Source organism: Sorex araneus, chromosome 1, assembly GCF_027595985.1.
Source record: "Sorex araneus isolate mSorAra2 chromosome 1, mSorAra2.pri, whole genome shotgun sequence".
Taxonomy (NCBI): domain Eukaryota; kingdom Metazoa; phylum Chordata; class Mammalia; order Eulipotyphla; family Soricidae; genus Sorex; species Sorex araneus.
In genome coordinates, this window is record NC_073302.1 from 88,803,113 (window position 1) to 88,829,734 (window position 26,622).

General features: G+C 41.0%; 1 protein-coding gene across 1 annotated transcript in view; it reads right to left on the reverse strand.

Annotated features, from left to right (window-relative positions):
* The window catches only part of VPS13A (vacuolar protein sorting 13 homolog A), a 224,877-nt gene that overhangs the window by 177,187 nt on the left and 21,068 nt on the right, over positions 1-26,622 (reverse strand). The window contains exons 6-10 of the mRNA XM_055124029.1: positions 8,904-9,013; positions 8,057-8,116; positions 5,210-5,269; positions 4,494-4,574; positions 3,530-3,587 (exon numbers count right to left, since the gene is read on the reverse strand). Of these exons, the coding sequence (XP_054980004.1) occupies positions 3,530-3,587; positions 4,494-4,574; positions 5,210-5,269; positions 8,057-8,116; positions 8,904-9,013 (369 nt within the window). The remainder of the gene's footprint in view (positions 1-3,529; positions 3,588-4,493; positions 4,575-5,209; positions 5,270-8,056; positions 8,117-8,903; positions 9,014-26,622) is intronic.

Sequence of the window (26,622 nt, forward strand, 5' to 3'; positions counted from 1 at the left end):
CTCCCCAACTAAGACTTTAGCTCTCCAACTCTAATTTCAATATGTACTTCCCAAACCATGGCCTCTCCCATCAACTCTTTCACTACACTGTAATAAACATAAGTGGGTCCTGTCCTCAAGGCTGAGACCAATCATACAGCATAACATTAGTCTACCGATAAGCTAAATCCAGGATGAGTCTATTTTTGGACAACCAGGAAAGTTAGGAATGAGTTTCATACTTTCACTATTTTTTTTGTTTAGTATTTTTGGAGGATACACCCAGTTCAGAACTACTCTGACTCAGGAGCGGCCCAGGAAGTGTTTGGGGGAACCATCTGTAGTGCTAGGGAGACAAGTGGGGTCTTCCATGTGCAAGACAAGTGCCTTTCCTTCTGTGTTGTCTTTCCAGTTCTGATTTTTACACTTTCAAAAAGAATATGTGATATCGAATATATGGCTGAAAAATACAAATTATGTGGCCCTTAACAAAAGAAATTTGGCTATCCTTGAGAACCCAGAAAAGTTTCTGATGTTGTACTATTCTAGCATTCATCAGAATCTTGTTGCTGGTCTTACACAGATCTAGAATACCGAGCCTCACTCCCACAAGTTCAGTATGTCTTGGATACACCTTAGAATGAACTTCTCCTGTCACTGGATACACGTGGCAGTGTTTACGGAGTATTCCCACTCTCGACTTCAGGATTACTCCCAGAGGTGCATGTAGTGAACAAGATAAAATTCAAGGCTCCTGCTTGCCTAGTAAACCTTTTAACTATCTTCCTAGCCCAGTAATTTTTTAACAAGTTTTCCAGGTCATATTGGCATAACATTGTAGCACTGTCCTAGCACTGTCATCCCGTTGTTCATCAATTTGTTCAAGCGGGCACCAGTAACGTCTCCATTGTGAGACTTGTTGTTACTGTTTTTGGCATATTGAATACACCATGGGGAGCTTGCCAGGCTCTGCCATGCGGGCAGGATACTCTCAGTAGCTTGCTGGGCTCTCCAAGAGGGATGGAAGAATCGAACTCAAGTCAGCCACATGGAAGGCAAATGCCTTACCCGCTGTGCTATTGCTCCAGCCTAGGTCATACTGATGCAAACACAAAGCACAGTGTGAGAACACAAATCAATTCAGTTTATCATTTCCCAACACAGGCTATTTCAGAGCATCTTCTCTCTCCAAAAACCTCCTGGAAGAGAGGAGGAATACAGAAAAGAATTCCATAAGTCACTATCATCAACTTGGGCTGGAGCGATAGCACAGTGGTAGGGTGTTCGCCTTGCATGCGGCCAACCTCCGCCCCTCTCTGAGAGCCCGGCAAGCTACTGAGAGTATCGTGCCTGCACAGCAGAGCCTGGCAAGTTACCCGTGGCATATTCGATATGCCAAAAACAGTAACAATAAGTCTCACAATGAGAGACGTTACTGGTACCCACTCGAACAAATCGATGAGCAACGGGATGACAGTGACAGTGACAGTGACTATCATCAACCACATTTACTCAACCTGGCACTAGGATGTCTCTCATTAATCAACTCTAATGCAAATAAACTGGCCGTGCTCCTGCCTGTTGCAAAACATGTCACATGTGTGCTGACTTTCATCACCTTTCACACATACTGACCTGGAACTCTCCCTTCTCTCTCTCCCCTTCTCAAGGTTCTACTTCACCACTGCCATCAGAGCCTAAACTGCTCCCCACTAAACAAACAGAAATAAAAGAAACGCTCCATTTCCCCTGACCTCTCCAGCAGCTATTCCAGCCATCAGTTCACTACCTGAGACCTTAAACCCCCACTTCACATCTGCTCTGAAAGATCATTTCGGGTCTTATTTCTTCTTTTCCAGCTGGGCAATTCACCTTCAGCAGTAGAAGGCTCTGGGGAGATAGCGCAGGAGGAAGGCATTCGGTGTCCTGGACCCATGGGCCCAATCCCCAGTTCTTGTTCTGGCTGGCCCCTGGGCCTGGCTCTACCCAGAACCCCTATGAAAGGAGGCTGGCCCAGGGCAGGCGCCAGCAGCTGTGACCAAAGGCAGTCAGTGCAGGCTTTTGCACTGCACACCCACAGGCAGGGGGCAACAAGCACCCCCACCCCCCAGCTCTCTGCCAAGCACTTCTGGAGTAGGGAACCTCATCAGACAATTCTTCCTGAGGGTCCCAAAGGCTCCTTCACACTTTGCTGGCTGGACCCCCTGAGAGGATTCCCAGTAAGCCCCAGAGCCAGGCTCCTGCTTCTCCAGCCAAGAGGTCAGCGCAGCTGCTTCTACCTCCACCTCCTGTCCTCTTCAATCACAGAATTCTTTCTGTACCCCTCTGCTTCTCCAATACCACTGTAGCTCCTCTTTAGACCAAACTTCCCTTGTTCAAGTTACATGCAGTTTCTCTCTTCTCAGGATCCTGACTAACAAAGCAGCAAGTAACCAAGAAGGCAAAGAAACAATCCAACACGACAGTCTCATCCATTGATGGTGTTTCCACAGAGAAGAGAGTCAAGAAAACAAAGCCTATTCACAACCTTAAAAAGAATAAGTAGGGGGCTGGAGCGATAGCACAGTGGGTAGAGCCTTTGCCTTGCACGCAGCCAACCCGGGTTCAACTGCCAGCATCCCATATGGTCCCCTGAACACCACCAGGGGTAATTCCTGAGTGCAGAGCCAGAAGTAACCCCTGTGCATTGCCGGATGTGACCCAAAAAAACAAAGTAAGAAAAAAAAGAAAAATAAGTAAAGTAACTATAAGAACCATTTCAGGGATTAATAATCACAAAATTAGAATGATACAGAAAAATATATAGCTAGAGCCAAGAAAATAATTTCAGGAAGGATGTTCTGCTATTAATGACATCAGGCAGCTAAATCAAGGAACAAAGTCTCCATCACCAATCATATTTACTGGGTACCTTGAGGGGAAAAGAAATTGCATTTCTTTTCTCTGTATATTTTAGCAGCTTATTCCTAACTACTATATACATATTTACTTCAGATAATTTGGAACCATAAAGAAGCATAAATAAGAAATAAAATGGAAGGGGGTGGCCGAGCCATACCCGCCTAGCTAAGGGATCATTCCTGGCATTGCTCAGGGGACCAAATGCAATACCAGGGACCTAACAGGGGTTGGTGGTGTGCAAGGACCTTACTTCCTGGCCCTAAAGAAGAAAATATTTAGATGCATATTAAAAACAGTATCGCACTACAGAGAGCAGCCCCATTAAGTTGTATTATTATGTAAAAATGTCTTTCAGAGCTTCTCATAGTTATATGAGAATACACTTCAGCACCATGAACATCCTCTCCTTATTTGACACTTCCTTTGCCTTACCTCTGAAATATACCCAAAGGCTTCCGTACCACAAATGATAAGTGTTTGGCTTGCATGTGTGTGAGTGTGTGTACATTTAACTCAAAAGAAAATTAACAAGAAATATGGTGACATGAAAATGATTAAAAATTTGTAGCACTACTTTATACTAATTACATGATATTATACTTCGTGATAACTGAACAAAATATATTCGTCTCCTGTGAAATATACTCACCAGATTCATACCCTCTCGGAACAGCATTTTCCTTCACAATACCGTTCTTCAAGTTGGCCTACCAGAAGACAAATTGCTTTTACTTTTATTCCTGTTAACATATTTTTATTCAACACAACTTACAAGAAAAATGTTTATTGGCAATAAAAAACTCAAACTTGTAAGTTTAGCTTAGGACTCAACTATGCAAAATATTTAGGTAGTTAGACAACATAGTATTAAACTACTATCATAAAACAATGCCCTCCTTCCAAAATTGAATGTAGGGGGCCCCAAACTTAAAAATTTGTTTTACCCAGATTCAATCCACAGTACTACATGTGGTTCCCTGGGCACCACCAGTAGTGATTTCTTAGCAGTAAGTCCTGAGCACCACTGGATGTGACCTAAACATCCGCCCCCTCCATTTTTGGTTTCTACAACTAGTATATATACCTTTATACCCAGGGTCATCTCAAAAATTCTCAGGAGAAAGGGGGTCTTCAAGGGAAAAAGTTAAAAATGTCCTGCCCTACGAGACTATTAAGATACACGTGTATGGGACCAGAGAGACAGTACAGCAGGTAGGGCACTTGCCTTGTGCACAGTCGACCCGGGTTCGATCCCTGGCACCACATATGGAGCCCCGCCAGGAGTGATCCCTGAGCACAGAGCTAGGAGTATGTACCATCAGGTGTGGCCCAAAAAAAACAAACAAACAAAAAATGATATATGCATACATGTTTAGACATGTTTGCATTCAGACAAAAAAATATTAATTCAACTTATGAATTAATTTGGACTAACTAATCCAAATTTTAATCTGGATTAATTATGAATTTGGATATCATATTTTATAATTAATAATGGGTAAATTCCTAGAAAAAGAAACACTGACTATATATTAATAAATAACTAAGAATAAAATCATGTAAAAAAATCCCAACAAATTTGTATACAAACATCACAAAAAAATTTTACTTACCAAAGATATTTTAGAATCATCATGATAGAACATCTGAGATTTTACATTCCAATAGGCAAAAAGGTTATCCAACCGGATTAACTGAAATTAAATCAAGCTTATTATATGTTTGAGTTTTGTTTGAAGGATCTTAAACGTTCTACCTTTGGAAGTCTTAATTACCTTACTTAAAAAAAAGAAAAATTTTAAAAATTGACATGAATCTTAATCCAGTGTTTTCTGAAGTGAATAATACCACAACCACTCACCACCCGCCCCCTCACCCACCCCCCCACCCCCACTACAAGCAAGACCCAGGGGGGAGAGGAGGCACTGTTCTCTTGTTCAATCCATGTAGATTTCTGGGGGCACTGGGTAATTTTTTCTGAGAATGGGGCAGTAGGTCACATAAGTTCAGAAACCTCAAACCTAGTCTACATGTGGCTGGTGGTGACCCACCAAATGCAATTTAAAATGCTCACAGGACTCCCCCCAAACCTCTACAGGATGCTCCAGGAATGTAGCACTGAGATGCTAAACTGTTCCCCAGCATTTCCAATTTCCAGCTAGCGGAAGGGAAAAATCCAGATACCAGAGAACGAGCAGGGGTGGGTATTCCGGTGGTAGCAGAGCCAGGGCAACAGTGACTGCAAAACACCTTCCACTGCATCTGCTTTTCTCAGTTTGTTACAGCCACATTCTAATTTTAATTCTAATTTTAAGTATTCCAATTTTACCTTATAAAATAGTTTCTCGGTGTCCGCATGGAAATGTGGAACCCAGTTCTGATTAGTTGTCTGAAAAGAAAAAATAGCAAGAAGATGACAGATGTCTGAAATGGTAAAGGAATAAAACACATCTATGAAGCACTTTAGACCAATTTCACATAAAAAATGTCATCTTTTAATGTTTTAACACTCAAAGAATACTAACTGAGCAGAGAGTTGCAGCTTCAACAGGCTAACTGCTTTAAATAAGTAAGCAAGTGCACAGGCTGAGAAGGGAAGGGAGTACAGAGAAGTAGAAGAAGGGCAGAGTGACAGTACAGCAAGTAAGGCACTTGGCCTTGCACTTGGCCAACCCAGGCTCAATCCCCAGCACCCTATACAGTCCACCAAGCCACAGGAATGATTCTTCAGCACAGGGCCAGGAATAGTCCCTGAGCACTGCCAAGTGTGGCCTAAAAATCCAAGGAATTGCAAGAGGGAGAGCAAAAGAGGGAAAGACAGGGCAAGGGAGATTCACAACCTCAACCCAGGGGTGTGAAAGTGATTAGATCTGATCTAATGAATGGAATAATGGTATGTGAGTAGAATTAATTATAAGTCAAAGGAGTAAGAACAAATGCAAATTACACAAAAACTAAAATAGCCAAGTATACAGCCAGAGAAAATAGAGCAGAACAAAGAAAACGGCGAACTCCTATATGCTACCTGAGTTTAGATTATAAAGGAATTATAGAACTATTTTGTAACAAATCTATGGACTACATTCTAAAAGTAGTAGCCATCTAGGGTAACAGAGTTATCATGTGTATTTCAGAAATGTGAATCATCTGAAGAGCTTTGTGAGTTTTTAAGTCAACAAGTCTGGTGCAGGAAACAGTTTCCAAAGGCCGTCAAAGGAATGGCCGAAGACAGTTGTCGGTTACTAAAGACCTCACAACGCCAAATCATGCATTCAACTCTCCACTCTTATTTTTCAATCTAACAGAAGTACTGGACAATTTATCACACTCAACATTACTTAATTACTTCTGTCTTCTTTTTTTTTTTTTGCTTGCAAACAAACCAAGTTTTTATAAGAAATTATAGACCAAATCCCAATAGAAAATAAAAGCATGCAATAAATGAAATAGTATAACACAGTGAAACTGATCAAAGGCCAACTCATCATCACAGCCCTAAAGAGAAAAACAGAACCTGTACAATAATCATGCACAATATTACACAAACAAACCTGTAAGATGTATTATGTACATTTAAATACTTGGAATATTTATCTCTGGAGTAGAAGGGAAGATTGAAAACAGAGGAAATTAACAATTTAAACTTGATAAAGTCTTAACTGAATACAATGCCAATGAAAGTACCTAAAACTTCATACAAAAAGTTTTTTAAAACTTCATACAAAAAGATAGTATGGGGTGCCAGGGATGTAGCTCAGGGGAAAAGCACATGCCTGGCATGTGAGAGGGAGGCAAAGAGGGAGAGAGGGAGGGAGGGAGGGATGGACGGAGGGAGGGAAGGAGGACACAGGAAGGAAGGATGGAAGGAAGATCAATTCTGGAGAGGAGGTGTGTCTGAAGTCGGGGATTAAACCAGGTCTCCCACATACAAGACACGCACTCTATCAGTGAGCCCCATCCGTGGTTAACTCTCAATTCTGGAACAAGAAAAAGTTTTATAATCTCCTGTAATTTTAAAATATCTCAACTTGAAATACTAGACAAGAGGCTCAGCAGAGCTAGCGCAAGGTGAGCCTATGCTTTGCATGCAGAAGACCCAGGCTTAATCCCTGGCACCCCATACTATCACCTGAGCACCAAGCTAGGAAGAGCCTCTGAGCATCATCTGGTATAATGGCATAAACAACAACAAAAGAAAAATCAGACAGGAAGTAAGTATGACTATACTAATAACAGTGAGGGAACTGGTGATTTCTTTTCATATAATTTTTATACTATCGAAATTTCTGAAATATACTTTTATTTTGTGTTTATTTAAAAGTCAAAAGGCAGGTACCGGCTCCGCCCTCCGCCGAGATGTAACCCCAGCAGCCACACATGTGTGGCCTCTTCGCTGCTGCCTCTCCACTGCTGCACAACCATGGCCCTGGAGGCCAGCTAAACTACTTTGGGCACCAGCATCTTCATGCAGAAATGTCTCTAGACTGTGAACTGAGCCCCGGCCGCCATCTTCTGACAACCACAAAAGGGAGATACAAGCTTGCAGTGATGCAATTTCTGACAGAAATTTCCCTGGACTTAGTTACTAAAATACAGAAATCCAAAACCTCATATCTCTTCATTGTCAGCAATGTAAAACAAATTATCAAATGCTTCCTTTTCAACAGGTCTGACTTTGGGGGGGGGAACTCCAAACAATAATAGTGAGGTTTTTGTTCAAATATTGAATGTAACCAAAGTAAAGAGAAAAGTAAAGTGAAATTTATCAGCAACACAGGCAGGAGGTGGGGGGCACGGTAGGGGGGAAGTATAATGGGGTTCCTGGTGGTGGAACATGGGCACTGGTGAAGGGATGGGTGTCTGAGCATTGTATAACTGAGACTTAAGCCTGAAAGCTTTGTAACTTTCCATATGGTGATTCCATAAAAAAATTAAAAAAAAAAAGTGAAAGGCATTTCAGGTTTTTTTAAGCACTGAATAATAAAGGGTCCCATGTATTTTCAGTTAAATTTTATTGTCACTTTTTCATATAGGAAGACACTTACCTCAGTTTCAACCCTACCCATGCACTTTCAAAGTCTATTTCTGCTGCTGGCATAACATGAACAGTAATCAATAGTCTGATGAGCTACATCACACAATTAAATATGGTTAAATTTCATTTTAAACAAAATACCTCCAAGCTGAGATTTTGAAGAGAAATACCAAAAGACAGAGGGTTGTGCTGATTTGTGATCTAAAGAGAAAAGAAGTAAAAGTTCACTCTCTGAAATATATGCTATTTCATACATTCAAAATAATTTTATTACTTTGGGAAACAATTCTTATTCCTGTCCTTTCTACTAATATTAGTTGAAATATTAAATATCAGTATATTAGTATCACACAATATTGTATCTGTATAGTGTTTTTCAGTTAATTGAAAATATTTAACCCAGGCCAGAGTGCAGTATAGCAGGTAGGGTGCTTGCCTTGCATGTGGCAGACCTGGATTCAATTCCTGGCACCACATATTGTCCAGAACCTGGAGTGATCCCTAGGTGCAGAACTAGGAGCAAGCCGTAATAAGCACCACCAACTGTGGCCCAAAAACAAAATCACAACAAAATCCAACCCTCACAATTCAATTACAAAACAAGTAAGTTTGTGTTATATACAGAATAAATGAGTAATTCCAGATCTACTGATTCCTAGACATCAATGCTCTTTCCAGGATTTAAATATAGCATAAAGCACTTTAAAAATACATAGCTGCCAACTTCTAGCTCCCACCCCCCAGAAGTTGATTATAATGCAAGAAGGAACTGTCCTTCATTATCCAATGTTTGAACATTTTAGGAAGGTGCAATTAAAACACAAAGACTGCAGATTTCAACTATAATTATACAACAGAAAGACCATTTCATCTTCAATTGTGTCCCTTCATTGCCAGCTTCTGATAGACTGGCCACTACAAGACAGATATCACAAACACCAAAATACAAATAAATAACAAAATTAAAATCAGCTACTGAGATACTTACATCATCTTCATAACGAATATGGATGTTAGAAATTTTCACTTGAAGATTTTGTATGATCTGAGTAATCAGTTTTTCCATGAAAGTGTCCTGTTTTTCAACTTGCTCTTTGCCTATAATTACAAGCATTTTTAAGTAAGAAATATGCTCTATAAATATCCAACACTGAAGTAACATGTTACCTTGCTATAGAAAAAAAATACACTGATAAACAGAAAATTGAAAACTAACTTTCAAGTTTCCACACCAAGACATTCAACCATGACTAAATAACTTTAAAGTTTTATTTTATTCAATGAAACTAAAGCCAACAATATACAATTTGTTGAAATTAAATACTATAGCCTGTCTCTGCTAACTATACCAAATTACATGTAGGATATATAAAAAAGAATACCATAAGACATAATAGAAATTTTATTTGTAAACAATATAAATTAAATATAAATAGAATTACAGTATGCTTGGAAAAGTCAAAAACAGTAGTAAAAAAAAAAACACCCTACATTAAAATTCATGACATCAAATGGCAATACTCCCCAAAGCATTATACAGATTCAATGCGATACCTATAGAGATATCCATGACATTCTTCAAGGAAGTGGACCAAACACTCCTGAAATTCATATGGAATAACAAACCCTCACGAATAGCTAAAGCAATTTTGGGGGAAAAGAAACTCTACTACAAAGCGGTAATAATTAAAACAGCATGGTGGGGCTGGAGTGACAGCACAGCGGGTAGGGCATTTGCCTTGCACGCGGCCGACCCGGGTTCAAATCCCAGCATTCCATATGGTCCCCTGAGCGCCGCCAGGAGTAATTCCTGAGTGTAGAACCAGGAGTGACCCCTGTGCATTGCCGGGTGTGACCCAAAAAGCAAAAAAAAAAAAAAAAAAAAAAAAACACCATGGTACTGGAACAAAGGCAGAACAGTAGACCAATGGAACAGGGTTCAATATCCTTACACACACCCTCAAATATATGACCATCTAATCTTTGGTAAGAGAGCAAGAAATGTGAAGTGGAGCAAGGAAATCCTCTTTAAAAAATGGTGCTGGCAAAACTGGACAGCAACATGCAAAAACATGGGCTCAGGTCTCTACCTATCACCATGTACAAAAGTCAGATCAAAATGGATTAAAGACCTAAACATCAGACCTAGAATCCCCAAGGAACATTGAGGACAAGGTCGGCAAAACCTTCCACGACACTGAAACTAAAGGTATCTTCAAAGATGACTCGCCATTGATCAGGCAAGTGGAAACAGAGATAAACAAATGGGACTATCTTAAAAAGCTTCTGTACCTCTAAAGAAACAGTGACCACAATAATAGGATAATCCACAGGATGGGAAAGGATATTCACCCAATACCCATCTGATAAAGGGCTGATATCAAGGATATACAAGGCACTGGCTGAACTCTGCAAGAAGACAACATCCAACCCCATCAGAAAACGGGGTGATGAAATGAACAGAAACTTTCTCAAAGAAGAAATCAGAATGGCTAAAAGGCACATGAGAAAATGCTCTACATCACTAATCATCAGGGAGAAGCAGATCAAAACAACAATGAGATACCATCTCACATCACAGAGGCTGGCCCATTTCCAAAAGAACAAAAGCAACCGGTGTTGGCGTGGATGTGGGGAGAAAGGGACTATCCTTCACTGCTGGTGGGAATGCCGACTGGTTCAGCCCCTTTGGAAAACAGTATGGATGCTTCTCAAAAAATTAGAAATTGAGCTCCCATTTGACCCAGCAATACCATTTCTGGAAATATATCCCAGAGAGGCAAAAAAGTATAGTTAAAATGACATCTACACTTGTATGTTCATAGCTGCAGTGTTTATAATAGCCAAAATCTGGAAAAAACTGGAGCACCCAAGAACAGATGAGTGGTTAAAGAAACTCTGGTACATCTACACAATGGAATACTATGTAGCTGTTAGAAAATATGAAGTCATGATGTTTGCATACTAAGTAGATCAACATGGAAACTATCATGCTAAGTGAAATTAGCCAGAAAGAGAGGGACAGACATAGAACGATTGCACTCATCTGTGGAATATAAAGTAACAGAATAGGAAACTAACACCCAAGAATAGTAGAGATAAGGACCAGGAGGTTTGCCCTACGGCTTGGAAGCTGGCCTCACATGTTGGGGAAAAAGGCATCTCAGACAGAGAAGGGAACACCAAGCAAATGGTGCTGGGAGGACCCACTCGGGTTGGGAGCTTCGGAAAATAGACTATAGACTGAACATGATGACCACTCAACACCTCTATTGCAAACCACAATACCCAAAAGGAGAGAGAGAGAATAAAAGGGAATGCCCTGCCACAGGGGTGGGGTAGGGAGGGGGAAGAGGGGAGGGATACTGAGACCATGGGTGGTGGAAAATGGGCACTGGTGGAGGCATGGGTAACCAAGCATTATATAACTGAAACGAAAAGATGAAAGTTTGTAAGTATGTAACAGTACCTCACGGTGATTCACTAATAAAAAATAAATAAACTGTCACTGTCATCCCGTTGCTCATCGATTTGTTCGAGCGGGCACCAGTAACATCTCTCATTGTGAGACTTACTGTTACTGTTTTTGGCATATCCAATACACCACAGGTAGCTTGCCAGGCTCTGCCACTTGGGCTCGATACTCTCGGTAGCTTGCCAGGCTCTCCGAGAGGGGCAGAGGAATCGAACAGGGGTTGGCCGCATGAAAGGCGAACACCCTACTGCTATGCTAAATAAATAATAAAATAAAATTCATGACATCATAAATTGGCAATGGTTATAAATAGTTTAATATTCTCCTAGTGAAAACAAATTAGGAAGATATAAGACCCTTTTCCACTCTCCCTTCAAGAAAGAATGTAGGAAATTATTCTATTTTCTAAAAACAGTACTTCTTAGGATTCAGTCATTTACCACAAAAATCTGAAAAATAAAGAACTAAGGCTTAAAAAACCCAAAAAAACAAAAACAAACAAAAAAAAGACTGAGGTTCCTAACTCCCTTCACATACCTATGATAACTAGTATCCTCCTTTTTATTCGCCTGTGAAAGTGAACCCATTTCTAGACCTATCCAGCCAAATATATGTATATTACATATTTCTTTCATTAATCATCTACTCCTCCCTAACACTGCTTCCCTAAGCAGGTCTAAGGTAAACTGATGAAGATACATATACAATTTCATACAAATAAAATATAAGTGTATGTGAACAAAGCTGAGTGGTTTTAATATAAAAGGACTTATGAATAAGAAAATTAAACCCTCCAAAGATGGGCAATTTTAACTTTGCACCTCCTAATATTATCGATTTTCTCTATAAACATATTCATTCATTCAATAAATACCAAATCTTTCTTTCCCAGTCAACTAATTAATTCCTGACATCCTTATCATTACAATTGAAATTCCATGATACATTTCATCAACATACTAAAATGTCCGCATTTTTCTCATTTTCTTCTGTCAAAGAAGTTCTAACCCTAATTAAACCAACTCTCTACTTTCTTGTATAAATATGCCTTTGCCAATGCATCAACAATTGAGTAATGTAGAAGAAAAAAATCATAAAACAGAATTACTGTAAATTAAACAATTTAAGCCCACAAGCAACACTACTGCATTTCGTATATTAACTTACTCATACAATCCAACTATTTCAAGACTTTATTCTCAAATATTCAAAAATCCTTCCATTTAGCAGACGACCCTGCCTCCAACTAGAATAAAAACTACTGAAAGTTTTATATAATCATCATTCAACCAAATAGCTTATTTAAAAGAAGTGACTTCATTTCATAACAAAATACTTTCTTAATCCTAAATTTACTTGTACTTTTGGGGCCGGAGAGACAGCACAGCGGGTAGGGCATTTGCCTTGCATGTGGCTGACCAGGTTTGACCCTCGGCATGCCCCAGCACTGCCAGGAGTGATTCCTGAGTGCAGAGTAACCCCTGAGCACTGCTGGGTGTGATCCAAAAAGCAAAAAAAAAAAAAAAAAGATAAATTTACTTATACTTCATCTGGAAATGATAGATTGTTTCATTCCAAAAACTCACTTTATCCGTGGAATCATAATCTCAAAATGCCCATCTATATCTCTGATCATTCCTTCTTGATCTCTTTCTATTTTCTCTTTACAATCATGAATTGCTGTATTACTGGATTACCTTACCACTTGGCTCTAGAATTTTTTCTCTTCTTATTCTGTACTGCTACTGTAGGAAATCTATAAACTGTGCTCCTAATGGTGATAGTCTCAAATGCATATTGAATGAAACAGTTTCTATAGAGTTTATATAAATACAGAGAAATGGATAAAACATTCAATAAACAACAAACAAGTCAGTACACAGGAAGCAAGTGCTAGAGGATTCAAATCATAAGAACTTTTTTGTTTGGCTTCAGGGCCACACCACATGGTGCTCAGGGCTTATTGTGCTCAGGGATCATTCCTGGTGGTGCTCAAAGAACCATATGCAACACCTGGATCAAATCTAGGTCAGCTACATTCAAGGCAAATAAATGCCTTAACACCTGAACTATCTCTCTGACCCTAAATTATAAGAACTTTAATGTATCTTGCTGAATAGTTTAAATTTCAACCTGGTGATAAACAATGAGGAATCAGGATAAATTGCAAAGTCAATCAGAAATTTATATTTCAGATCTAAGTATAAATAGGAATTACTGACTAAACAGTAAGGAACTGCATGTATTTGGTGAACTGTGGTGAACTGCATCTGCTTCTCTATTCCTCAGAAAAGCTTCACTAGGGGCTGGAGCAATAGCACAGCGGGTAGGGCATTTGCCTTGCACGCGGCCGACCCGGGTTCAATTCCCAGCATCCCATATGGTCCCCTGAGCATTGCCAGGAGTTAGTCCTGAGTGCAAAGCCAGGAGGTAACCCCTGTGCATTGCCAGGTGTGACCCCCCCAAAAAATAAAAAGAAAAGCTTCACTAGTATGGGTCTGCAACAAGAGTACAGTAGGTAGAGTGCTTGTCTTGAATGCAGTCAACCTGGCTTCGATCCCAGGAATCCCATATGGCTTCCCAAGCCCTGCCAGGAGTGATTCCCCCTACAGAGTTAGGAGTAAGTTAGTATGCACAGCTGGGTGTGGCCTAAAAAAAAGCAAATACAAAACAAATAAGAGGGGAAAAAAAAAAAAGAAATTTCCCAAGGTCAAAAGACAGTGAGAGAATAAAAGATACAGTCTCAAATCCCCTAAAATTCCACAATATTTTAAACTAATCGTCAATCAATTTTAAGTACAGACTTAGTTGGAAAGCAGATGGACTTAATATATGGGAAAAATCAGTGATATTACAATGCCAAGTTATTGTAACTCTAGCTGTAAGACTAACAGTATGTAGATGAGATAATTATAAATCATTGTTATAATTGTAGTAGCTTTTATAACTAATAGAGTCTAGATTTTTTTTTTAAATTTATTAGTCATTGGGGCTAGTGCGATAGCACAGCGGGTAGGGTGTTTGCCTTACACGCATCCGACCCGGGTTCGATTCCCAGCATCCCATATGGTCCCCTGAGCACCACCAGGAGTAATTCCTGACTGCAGAGCCAGGAATAACCCCTGTGCATCGCCAGGTGTGACCCCCCCAAAAAAATTTATTAGTCATTATGAATTAGAAACTTACTCATGTTTGGGTTTCAGACATACAATGTTCTGGTACCAATCCCCCCTTCACCAGGTCCACTGCGCTTCATCAATGCCCCCGATTCCCCCAGACTGCCTTTCTGACAGGCACTTTAATTGTAAATCTTAGGCTCTGTAGTTTGCATGACTGTTACTGGGAGGGTTTCATGGTTAATCTTTACTACCTTTTAGCACCCTATCGTCCTCCATAATGTGACCCCTTCCCTCCATCACTGTTGTCAGCTTCTCTTCCCTGTCCTACCCCTCAACCCCCTTCCAAAGTGGCAAGTTTCTGAAGCATTCTTCATTCTCATACTTTTTGTTCCTATTGTCTTTGGGCATTTGATTTTCCCCAACTATGTTCCTTTATGTTCTGATATGAGGGAAATCATTCTCTGTAAGCCTCTCTCCTTCTGACTATTATGACCCAGCATGACACCATCTAGATCCATCAACATAACAGCATTGCATAATTTCTTTTCTTATAGCTAAGTAATGCTCCATTGCATATATGTGCATAGTCTCTTCATCCAGCTATCGGTTCTTGGGTATCTGGTTGTTTCCATTTGGGGGCTATGATAAATAGTGCTACAATGAACAAAACAGCGCAGATTTTTCTACATTGTGTTTTTGGTGCCTTGGGGTATTCGCTCCAAGAAGTATAATTGCTAGGTGCCTTGGGGTATTCATTCCAAGAAGCGAAACTGCTAAGTCATAAGGGGTGCATGTAAGTATGTGCAATTATTCCATATAAATTTCAGGAGTGTTTGATCTAGTTCTTTGAAAAATGTCATGGGTGTTCTTATCAGATGGCACATACACACACAAGAAAAGGTCACAAGTATTCGTACATGGACTGCACTAAATTTGTATAATGCTTTGGAGAGCACTGCCATCTTGACAAACTGAGTTCTCCTGCTCAATGGAAAGAGGATTTGTTTCCATCTCCTCATGTCCTTGAAGAGCATCATGACGGGCACAGGAGCAGCTAAGACCCGACCTTTCGAAGCGGCACAGAAGTGAAGCCTCCCAAGAGGGAGTGTCTGGGCAGAGTTGGCAAGAGCAGGGGGTCAGCACAGGGTGCTCGGCCTGGAGCCTCACTCGACCTCCTAGTCACATGCACCCAAAACACAGAAACAGTCATGTACGCTTGGCAGGTCATCCTAACTGCAGCATAGAGAAACACCTGCCCCCGGAGGGTGTTTCTGCACGCGCCCGCCATCCTTCGCCCCAAGTCACCCAGACCTGGTGTGCAACGAGTCGGGGCACTGTAGAGAAATAAACTGTTCCCCAACATATCCTCTTTCACTTCATTTACTAGTGTTCTACACTTGTCTTTGAATAGGCCGTTCACCTTTTGTTAAGCTGATACCTAGGTCCTTGATTTTCTGAGACACAATAATGAATGGGATTGCATTTGATTTCTCTTTACTACAATGTTTGCATATTTTAAAAAATTATGGACTTTTGCATGTTGGTTTTGTAGCCTGCAAACTATACTAAGTAAATCTATTATTTCTAGGAGCATTTTTGGTAGAGTTCTTAGGGTATTCTAAGTATAGAATCAAGTCATCCTAAAATAGAACAGTTCGACTCCCTTTCATATCTGCATACACTTAATGTCTTTCTTGCTAGAAAATTTCCATGGCAAGAACTTCCAATACTATAATGAAGAGTAGTGGTGAGAATAGGCATTCTTACCTTGTGCCTGATCTTGGAGAAAAGGCTTTTAGTTTTTCACCATTGACTATGGTATTTGCTGTGGGCTTGTGGTCAATGGTAACTGTGTAAAGGAATATTCCTTCAACTCTCATTTTATTGAGAGTTTTTATCATGAATGGGTACTGGATCTTGTTAAATGTCTTGTTTGCATCTAGCATTATTATGTAATTTTTATTTTTCCTGGTATTGATACGATGTATTACACTGACTGACTCGCATGTTAAACCATCCTTGATTGTGGTGTACATGCTATTAGATTCTATCTGCTAATATTCTGTTGAAGATCCCTGCATCTATGTTCAACGGAGATAATGGTCTGTCTGCAGTTTTCCTCTTTTGTGTTGTCTCTATCCTTCTGGTACCACAGTTAAGTTTGCCTCATAGAAACTTTGGGAGGGCTTCTGCTTCTTCAATTTCCTGAGAGGCTGGAAAAGATTAGTAGCATTTCTTTAAAGGTTCAGAAGAATTCATTTAGTTCCTCTGGACCTGGGTTTTTGTTTTTTGGGAAACTTTTGAATATTATTTCAATTTCCTCGATAGCAATGGTCTAATGAGGTGCTATGTTATCTTCTTGGTCAGCCTTGGGAGGTTATAGGAGTTCAAAACTTTATTCATATCTTCCTGTTTCTCCTGTTTTGTGGCTTAGATTTTCACAGTAACCCCTGATGATAATTTGAATTTCTGTGCTAACTTTGTGACAACTCCCTTCTCATTTCTAATTCTGTTTATAAGAGTGCTCTTACTCTTTGTCTTCTCTCTCCTCCCCTCCCTTTCCCTTCCCTTCCCTCCTCCTCTTCCTCCTCCTCCTCCTCCTCCTCGTTCTCCCTCTTTCTCCGCTCCTCTCTCTCTGTCTTGCTAGTGGTTTATTGATTTTGTTTAATTTTTCAAGGAACTTCAGCTATATATCTCATAAGTCTTTTGGATTGCTTTTTAGAATTCAAACTCATTAATTTCTGAGTTTTATTATCTTCCTGTTCTGCCTGCTTTGATCCCTTTTGCTGGTCCTCTCTAGTTTCTTAAGCTGTCCATTTAGGCTATTTATGTGGGCCCTTTCCTCTTTCCTAATGTATGCCTATACTGCTATAAACTTTCCTCTTAACTTCTGTTGTGTCCCACAAGTTCTGGTAATTCATATCCTCCTTCTCTTTTTCTTTCAATTTTCTTTTTTTTTTTTTTTTGCTTTTTGGGTCACACCCAGCGATGCTCAGGGGTTACTCCTGGCTCATGCACTCAGGAATCACTCCTGGCAGTGCTTGGCGGACCATATGGGATGCCGGGGATCGAACCCGGGTCGGCCGCGTGCAAGGCAAATGCCCTACCCGCTGTGCTATTGCTCCGGCCCCTCTTTCAATTTTCTTTCAATTTTTCAATTGAAATTTGAAGGAATTTTCCTTCAAATTTTTCCATTTTTTCTCTGATTTCCTCTTTGAACCACTGGTTGTTCAATAGTGATCTGTTTAACTTTTTAGGTATTAGAGATATTTTCTCCATTCTGTTTATAATTATTTTTGTAACATCCGTGACCATGAAATGGGACATAATACTCTTACATATTGATACTACCCCAAATATACTGTGATTTTTGCAGAAAAGTAGAAAATTCTAAAATTCGTATGAATTCTCAACAAACTCTCAAAGAACAAAAACAATCTTCGAAGACTACAATTGGAAAACTCACAGATACTGCTTCAAAACTTAGCACACAGAAACAATTATCAAAAAAGTGTGATAATGGCATTAAGAGTTACATAAAATAGACTAAAGAACAAATGAACTAGGAATTTTACTTACATAGGTAAAATAATTTGACAAGGGTTTATATATTCATCTTTCAACAAGATTATTAAATATGAAAAGAGCAATTTTTCCCTACCAAATCATTCTAATGAAATTAGATACACAGATATTCACTCCAAAAGAATAAAGTTGGACTCTAACCTAGCAACATGTTAAAAAGAAGTTTTTAAACAAATTGGAAGTGGATCAATGGTTTAAATAAATGTAAGACCTAAATGAAAAATCACCGGGAAAATTACGTGACATTGAATTGGAATTGATTCCTTGCACATGACATGGAAGACACATGCACTTTTAAAAAGCAGACAAATTGTAATTAATAAAAATTAAAAGCTTTCATGCATCAAACTTATAAATCACTTATCTCATAAAGAATGAATATCCAGGCCGGAGCTGGGAGTGCGAGAGATGAGAAAGATGGAAGATTGAATAAACAGTAACTAATCAGCAAAAAAAAAAAAAAAAAAAAAAAAGAATGAATATCCACAATATATTTTAAAAAGGGTGTTGCATATAGTCAACAACCACCTGATTAGAAGATGAGTAAACAACTTGAATAGATATTTCTCAAAACATGTAATACAAATAGTCAATGCACATACAGATGATCAGATACTAATCATTAGGAAACTGCAATCCACACTGACAAGATATCACTTCATACTCACTAGGATGCTAACCAAAAAACAAACAGAACAAAACAAAAATGTTGAAAAGAATGCTAAAAATTAAGAACTCAAGCACTTTAGTCAGGAATGTAAAATGGCATAACCTTGTGTGAAAAACAGTATAGTGATTAATCAAAAATTTAAAAATCAAATAGAGCTGGAGAGACAGTACTGAGATTAAGTTGCTTGTCTTGACCCTGGCCCAAATCCTCGTAGTATTAAAAGTGATCCCTAAGAGAGATGCAGATCAAAACAACCATGAGATACCATCTCACACTACAGAGACTGACACACATCCAAAAGAACAAAAGCAACCACTGTTGGAGAGGATGTGTGGAGAAAGGGACCCTTCTACACTGCTGGTGGGAATGCCAACTGGTTCAGCCCTTTTGGAAAACAATATGGACGATTCTCAAAAAATTAGAAATTGAGCTCCCATTTGACCTATATCCCAGAGAAGCAAAAAAGGTATAGTCGAAATGACATCTGCACTTATATGTTCATCGCGGCACTATTTACAATAGCCAGAATCTGGAAAAAACCCGAGTGCCCTAGAACGGATGACTGGTTGAAGAAACTTTGGTACATCTATACAATGGAATACTATGCAGCTGTTAGAAAAAAGGCGGTCATGAACTTTGCATATAAGTGGATCAGCATGGAAAGTATCATGCTAAGTGAAGTGAGTCAGAAAGAGAGAGACAGCCCTTTGGACCCTGCTGCGGAGCGAGCATGATGGAAGAGCCCAAGGAAGCGCTCTTGGACTCCAAACAGCCCACTGAACTAATTCCGGCATGGGACCAGAGACCCCACGGTGCGCTGAAACAGTGGGAGCCGGGCATCCCCCAATTCTTTTAACCTCTCTCTCTCTCCACACCTCCCCCCTGAGCACAGCGCAGGATCCGCGGTTTTCCTGAGCGCAAAATGGAGACGCCGAGCCCCTCTCTAGGCTTCTCCATCTTATGAGCACCATAAAAGGGTAAAAGTTTGTAGTGATGTTATTTCTGGTTGTACTTTTCCTGGACTTTATACAGAAACCCAAAACCGTGCGGCCGCTATTGCGGCCGCGCGACCTAATGTCATCTTAGCATCAGCAATATGTAATATATCCCTTTTTAATGGGTCGGACTTTTGTGGGAGATCCTAACAAGAATAGTAAGTCTGTTGCTGAAATATTGAAGGCAATCAAAGTGGTAGCCATCTCTCTAGACTGAACTAAGCTATATCCCCACGCCGGCTGAGAAGAAATATCCTTCTTTCTCGGGAAGAAACGCGGCGTGGTGTCAAACATAGTGTGATGTCCATTAAGCAAACAGACCTGGTGGCGTGGGAATGGGATATAAGGGGAAAAATTATGTACATGGAACAGTGGGACGCTGGTGGAATCTCGAGCCGGAGCCGATACCAGCGCAAGCCCTTCGGTTCCAGAAACTGCTTGCAGAAACTCTACTAGTCTATCAACTAAGCCAGAGCCCCACGCCTGCCGATGACGGGAAATAACCATCCTTTTCGGTTTTTTTTCCCCTTGTCAGGCAGCGTGGCGATTACCAAACAGGCGTGAACTCGGTGGCGCGGGGCAAGGGGGAAAAAGAAAAGTTATGTAACAAACAGCGGGACTTAATATCTCTATATTCTTAGCAGTGGAGAACTATCAAATGCCTCCTTGGCAATAGGACTGCTTTCCTTTTTTGGGGGAAACCCCAACAATGGTAGTGAGTTGTGTGTTGAAACATGGAATGTAATCGAGATAAGGCATAAACGAAGTGGAACTTATCATGTACAAGGGTGGGGACTGGGGAGGTGGGAGGGGGTGGCAGGTATACTGGGGGGGTTGGTGATGGGAGATGGGCACTGGTGAAGGGAAGGGTGTTTGAGAATTGTATAACCGACATAATCCTGAGAACTATGTAACCCTCCACATGGTGATTCAATAAAATTATTTAAAAAAAAAAAAAAAAAAGAAAGAGAGAGACAGACATAGAAAGATTGCACTCATCTGTGGAATATAAAATAACAGAGTAGGAGACTAACACCCAAGAATAGTAGAAATAAGTACCAGGAGGTTGACTCCATGGCTTGGAAGTTGGCCTCACATTCTGGGGAGAGGGCAGCTCAGATAGAGAAGGGAACACCAAGTAAAATGTGGTTGGAGGCCACTCAGGAGAAGGGTGATGCATGCTGAATGTAGACTAGAGACTGAACACAATGGCCACTCAACACCTTTACTGCAAACCACAACACCTAATTAGAGAGAGAGAACAAAAGGGAATACCCTGCCACAGTGGCAGGGTGGGGTGGGGGGAGATGGAACTTGGGGGGGTGGGAGAGATGCTGGGCTTATTTGTGGTGGAGAATGGGCACTGGTGAAGGGATGGGTTCTCGAACTTTGTATGAGGGAAACATGAGCACAAAAATGTATAAATCTGTAACTGTACACTCACGGTGATTCACTAATTTAAAAAAAAAAAAGGAAAAAAAAAGAGTGATCCCTGAGAACAGAGCCAGAGTAAGTAAGTAAGCCTTGATAACAACTGGGTGCAGTCAATCCCTCCCCCGTAAAAATAAAATAATTTAAAATGCATTTTTAAAAATAAATAATAGAATATTATAATGACCTGTGGTACAGTACTCCAATGTCAAAGTATATGCCCAAAATAACTAAAAGCGTTGTCTGAAAGAAACATTCTACACTCTGTTCAAAGCATTATTCATGATAGCTAAAGTATAGAAGGAACGCAAGTGTCTATTAATACAAGCACGGAATACCAATCAGTTTACATACAACCCTCAACAGTGGTCAAAAATCTGAGGGACAGAATATGAAACTGTGGTTGCTCGGTATTTAGTGAGAAGAGGAAGGAATAAGTACATTATTTAAAGTGCAGTTTCCATCCTATAAAGCGAAGAGAGATGAAAATGAATGCACAGCATTGTCAATATACCAAATATCACTGCCCACTAAGAATTAAGATGGCAAATTTTATGTTTCTTATTGCATAATGAAACATTTTTGTTTGTTTGTTTTGTTGGTATTTTGGGTCACATCGAGTTGTGCTCAGAGGCTGCTACTGGCTCTGCACTCATGGAGAAGTAGGTCAGTGATTGAGCGCATGTCTCACATGCATGAGGTTCTGGGTTGGATCCTTGCCACCACAACAACCACACAGACATACACGTACTTCTGTGTCTCGGGGGCTGGGGGTGTACTGGAGATCAAAGCCAGGTCTTACACATGCAAGATATGCAGCAATATCAGTGGGTTATATTCCTCTACTAAAAAAATTAACGGGGGCGATGCAGTTCCACAGGTAGGTCAACCTGTACCTGTAGTGCGAGTGCATCAGCAGCCTGACGGTGCCTTCAGGCTTCCTGATACACCATAAGTGCTGCTGTGCCTCTGGTCAGACCTCCACAACTTGGGATCAAGTTTCCGAGAAATGAAATGGAGCAAAGTTAGGTATGTTTTCATGATCAATATTGCAAACCACACTGTCCAAGATAGAGGGAGAGGGAGGGAGGGAGAGAGAGAGGGAGGGAGGGAGAGAGGAGACACCTTGGCAAACAAGACAGCGTCCCTGATTCTTGACCGTTTACAAAGGTCGGAACTCTGGACTCCTTCTCTCACTTGAGTGATACTCCAAGCATAGCTCTTTCTATTCCTCTTTGGGATACCCAAATAGCTTTCTCATCCTGTTTTCATAGGGCCCAGGTCTCTGAGACATATGTTAGTGCAGGAAGAACGATGGAGATGTGCCCGGAGCTGGAGGTTCTTCGTCCTCTTAACAACTTCTTCGACGATCTTGAAGGTGTTCCATGCTGCTCTCTTCCTCCTGCATAGCTCAGGTGCCAGGCCATTTGTCATATTGAGTTCTCAACCTAAGTATACATAACTGCTGCATTTGGAGATGTTTATTCCATTGAGAACAAATGGAACGTCAGGAATTAGTCCGTTTCTCATGAACATTGTTTTGCTGAGATTCAGCTGCAGTCTGTCCTTTCCATACTCTCCGTCAAAGTCAGCCAGCATTCATGCCGCTTAGCTAATGTCTGGTGTTATTAGAACAATGTCATCAGCGAAGCAGAGGTGGTGTAGTTGCCGACCGTCTATCTTCACTCCCATTGCTTCCCATTCCAGTAATCACATGATGTTCTCAAGGTGGCACTGAAGAGTTTCGGTGAAATGGTGTCACCCTGCTGAAACCCTCTCTTTAGGTCGATGATCACTTCTTTGTAGAATGGTGAGATCCTGGTGGTGAATCCGTAATACAGCTCATGGAGGATCCTGATGTACTGAGTTTGAACACCATGTCTGGCTACGGCTTTGATGACTGCTTCAGTCTCAACAGAATCAAAGGCCTTCTTTAAATCAATGACAGAGAGGCATCTTGAACTCTCGTGAAACCTCAATGAGGTTGGTCACCATGTGGATATGGTTGATCGTGCTGAATTCTTTTCAGAACCCAGCTTGCTCGCATGGTTGTCCTTCATCTAGTGTTCTGCCAATCCTATTCAGGATGACTCAAGTAAATAACTTGTAGATGACAGACAATAGGCAGATCGAGCAATAGTTGCTGATGTCATGGATGTCTCCCTTCTGATGCTCCTGCTGGCTTTCCATTGAGACGGGACCTTGTGTTCAGATAGGTAGCATGTGAAGAGCCGAGCCAGTGTATGGACGAGTACTGGCACTGACCAGTACATCATATCGTCCAAGACCATCAATGGTAACTCACAGTTCCAGAAGGCTAAATCTAAACTTTGGACATGGGAGTCTCCCGGTGGACAGTTCCACAAAGAAATTGACCACATGATATTCAATCGATGGTTCTGTCTGACTGATGTCGCTGTTGTCCCGAAATTCCAAACAGGATCAGACCACTGTCTCCTTCATGGGAATAGACTAAAACGGAGTTGCAGATTGCAGAGACAGAGACTGAAGACTGAAGACAATGGAGCAAGACTGGGGAGAAGGAGGAGAAGACAACAGAAAACGGCAGAGGGAGAGAGAGGCAAGAGACTAAAAGAAAAAAGACGACAATAAAAGGAAGACAATGGCAGCGGACTAGAGACCAGGAGACAGAGAGACAGAGACTGAGGAAGACAGAGGCAGGAGACTGAAGGGGAAGACAGAGACTTGGATAGAGAAGACACCGTGAGAAGGCTTGAGTGAAAGATTAGATTCTGAAAACTAGACGTTGAGAACAAGAAGGTCGAAGACGAGGAGAACTGAGACTTTGAAGACTTTGAGGTCTGCAAGGAGACGTGGAGGATGGAGTTCTGATAACCGGGACTACGGCCATAACAACAGCTGTGACTGAGTCCTAAAGGGAGAGATCGGAGGACGCCGGAGAGTCCACCCTTCGCCCATCCTTAGGGGAGGCGGCTCCCGGCCACAGAACCCCACCCCCACCGCCTCATCCTACCCGCACATGGGCCCACCACCACAAACTGCTCCTTTCCCCCCATTAATCTTTCATCACTGTTCTTGTGGTGTTGTAGAAACTCACACTCCGACAGCTACTTTCTCCCACAATCCAAAATGGCCACCATGCCCCTTGTTGGGCGCTACTGTCTTGGGTCAGACTGCACCGAGATATTCACTGGTTGAAAATTCGGATATGCAGGTTTTGTGACTGAATCTCAAGGCTTTCTCAGCGGGCTGGGCTTCCTCCTTCCACTTCCCCATACTCCTGGTAGCCCTGGCAATCACCTCACGAGCCAACTCCTGCGCCACCAAGTTAGCTCTTCGACTGGCCTTGATTCAGAGACCCATAAATACATCTCAAAAGAGACCAAAAGCCACAGTTAATTTTGGACCTGTGCAAGGCTGAAAAGACCAGAGTAAAATGGAGGAAGGTGAGTTAGCCTGGTGCCCACCCAAGCAGAGTCCTCCACGGCTGCTTGCTTCCATAATCCACAAACACCACCCTACCCATGGCCAGACTCCACTATCTCAGGATGGACTTCACCAAGATATAATCTGCTGAAAATTTGGGTATACGAGTTTTGTGACTGAAATCTCCAGGCTTTCTTGGGGAAGGGATGGGCTACATGCCCCCTCCCTGCCCCGCACTTCCAGAAGCCTCGGCAGTCATGTCCACACCCCAAAGATGGCACCCAATTCAAAAGCTATTCCAGCCTTACCTTCCTGATAGAAATACTGAATACCCTGAAGAAACATACTGACGTCTTAGTACCTGTATTGCAAATCATAATGCACAGAAGGAAAAGGAGAGAGAGAGAAAGAAGAAAAGTGCCTGCCATAGAATGAGTACTGTATCAGGGAGTACTGGGGAATGGTGAGAAGGAAATGAGGGATACTGGTGGTAGGAAATGTACACCAGTGAAGGGATGTGTGTTGGATCACTGTATGACTGAAACCCAATCATAAACAGCTCTTAATGGTCTATCTCACAAATATTCAATAAAAATTTTTTTAAAATAGTAATAATGTAGAGTGCATGCCCACTTCAGTCAACTTATTCAGTGGCTTAATAAACAGCAGCACCCCTACATTTAAAAAAAAATCAAATAAGGGTCTGGAGTGATAGCACAGCGGGTAGGGCGTTTGCCTTGCATGTGGCCAACCCGGGTTCAATTCCCAGCATCCCATATGGTCCCCTGAGCACCGCCAGGAGTAATTCCTGAGTGCAGAGCCAGGAGTAACTGCTGAGCACCACCAGGTGTAAAATAGCAGGACTGTGAGATAGTAATGAACAACTACATAGAAGTGCGAATACAAATTATAAAAGAAAAAAATATATAATGTTACCAGGAATCATATTAAATCTCCTTTAATTTTTTTTCTCTTTTTTTTTTTTTTTTGCTTTTTTTGGGTCACACCTGGCAATTCTCAGGGGTTACTCCTGGCTCTGCACTCAGGAATTACCACTGACGGTGCTCGGGGGACCATATGGGATGCTGGGAATTGAACCCGGGTCGGCCGCGTGCAAGGCGAACGCCCTACCCACTGTGCTATCTCTCCAGCCCCTCCTTTAATTTTTTTTTAAACAGTAAAACACTAGTATTCAATTTTATTTTTTAACAATCAGTAAAGGCAAGGAAAATTAAGTCAGCACATAAATATTTTTCTTTGAAGGGGGCTAGAGAAAGAGTACAGTGGGCATGTTGTTTGCCTTGTACATAGCCAGCCCAGGTTCCATCCCTGGTATCCCATGTCCACTGGAAGTGACACCTGAGTACAGTCAGGAATAAGCCTGAGCATCACCAGGAGTGGCCCAAAGCAAACTAAGTAAATAAATAGTTTTAAGATGCTTATAAAGATGATTTTATCTTCATAAGATCAGAGGCCATAAGTTTTTATGTAGTAAGGAAAAAGATTCACTAAAGATAAAGGTTAGGAGTTTGAGCACAAAACATATCTAGTGATGGTGATCACGAAACAAGTGGGAAGGAATTCTGTCAGGCAACTCTTTGACTGATAAAAGGAACTGAAGCAATGAATTTCTTGGCTTCTACTGAATAGGAAAAGATGTGAAGCCAAAGGAATAAATACAATGATAAACAATAAAATGTATATACACGTATCATATAGGACACACACAATAGCTTATATGACAGGAAAAAATTATCTCCAATGGGTAAAAAAATAGGAATAAATAAAACGAAAGGTAAAAAGACATACTCGATAGAATTCATGACTAGTATTAAAAACTACCAACAAGAGTGGTCGAAAAACAGCTCAAAACATTTGCTATCCTCTCATAAGGCTGTATTTCAGGGGTTGCTTCAGTGTCACTCCCTGCATTCTGATATCTGAGAAAATACAGCATTTCCTCAAACGACAGCTGTGATCTGGTTGTCTTTGATGACAAGACCTATGTCACCATCAGTCTTCTG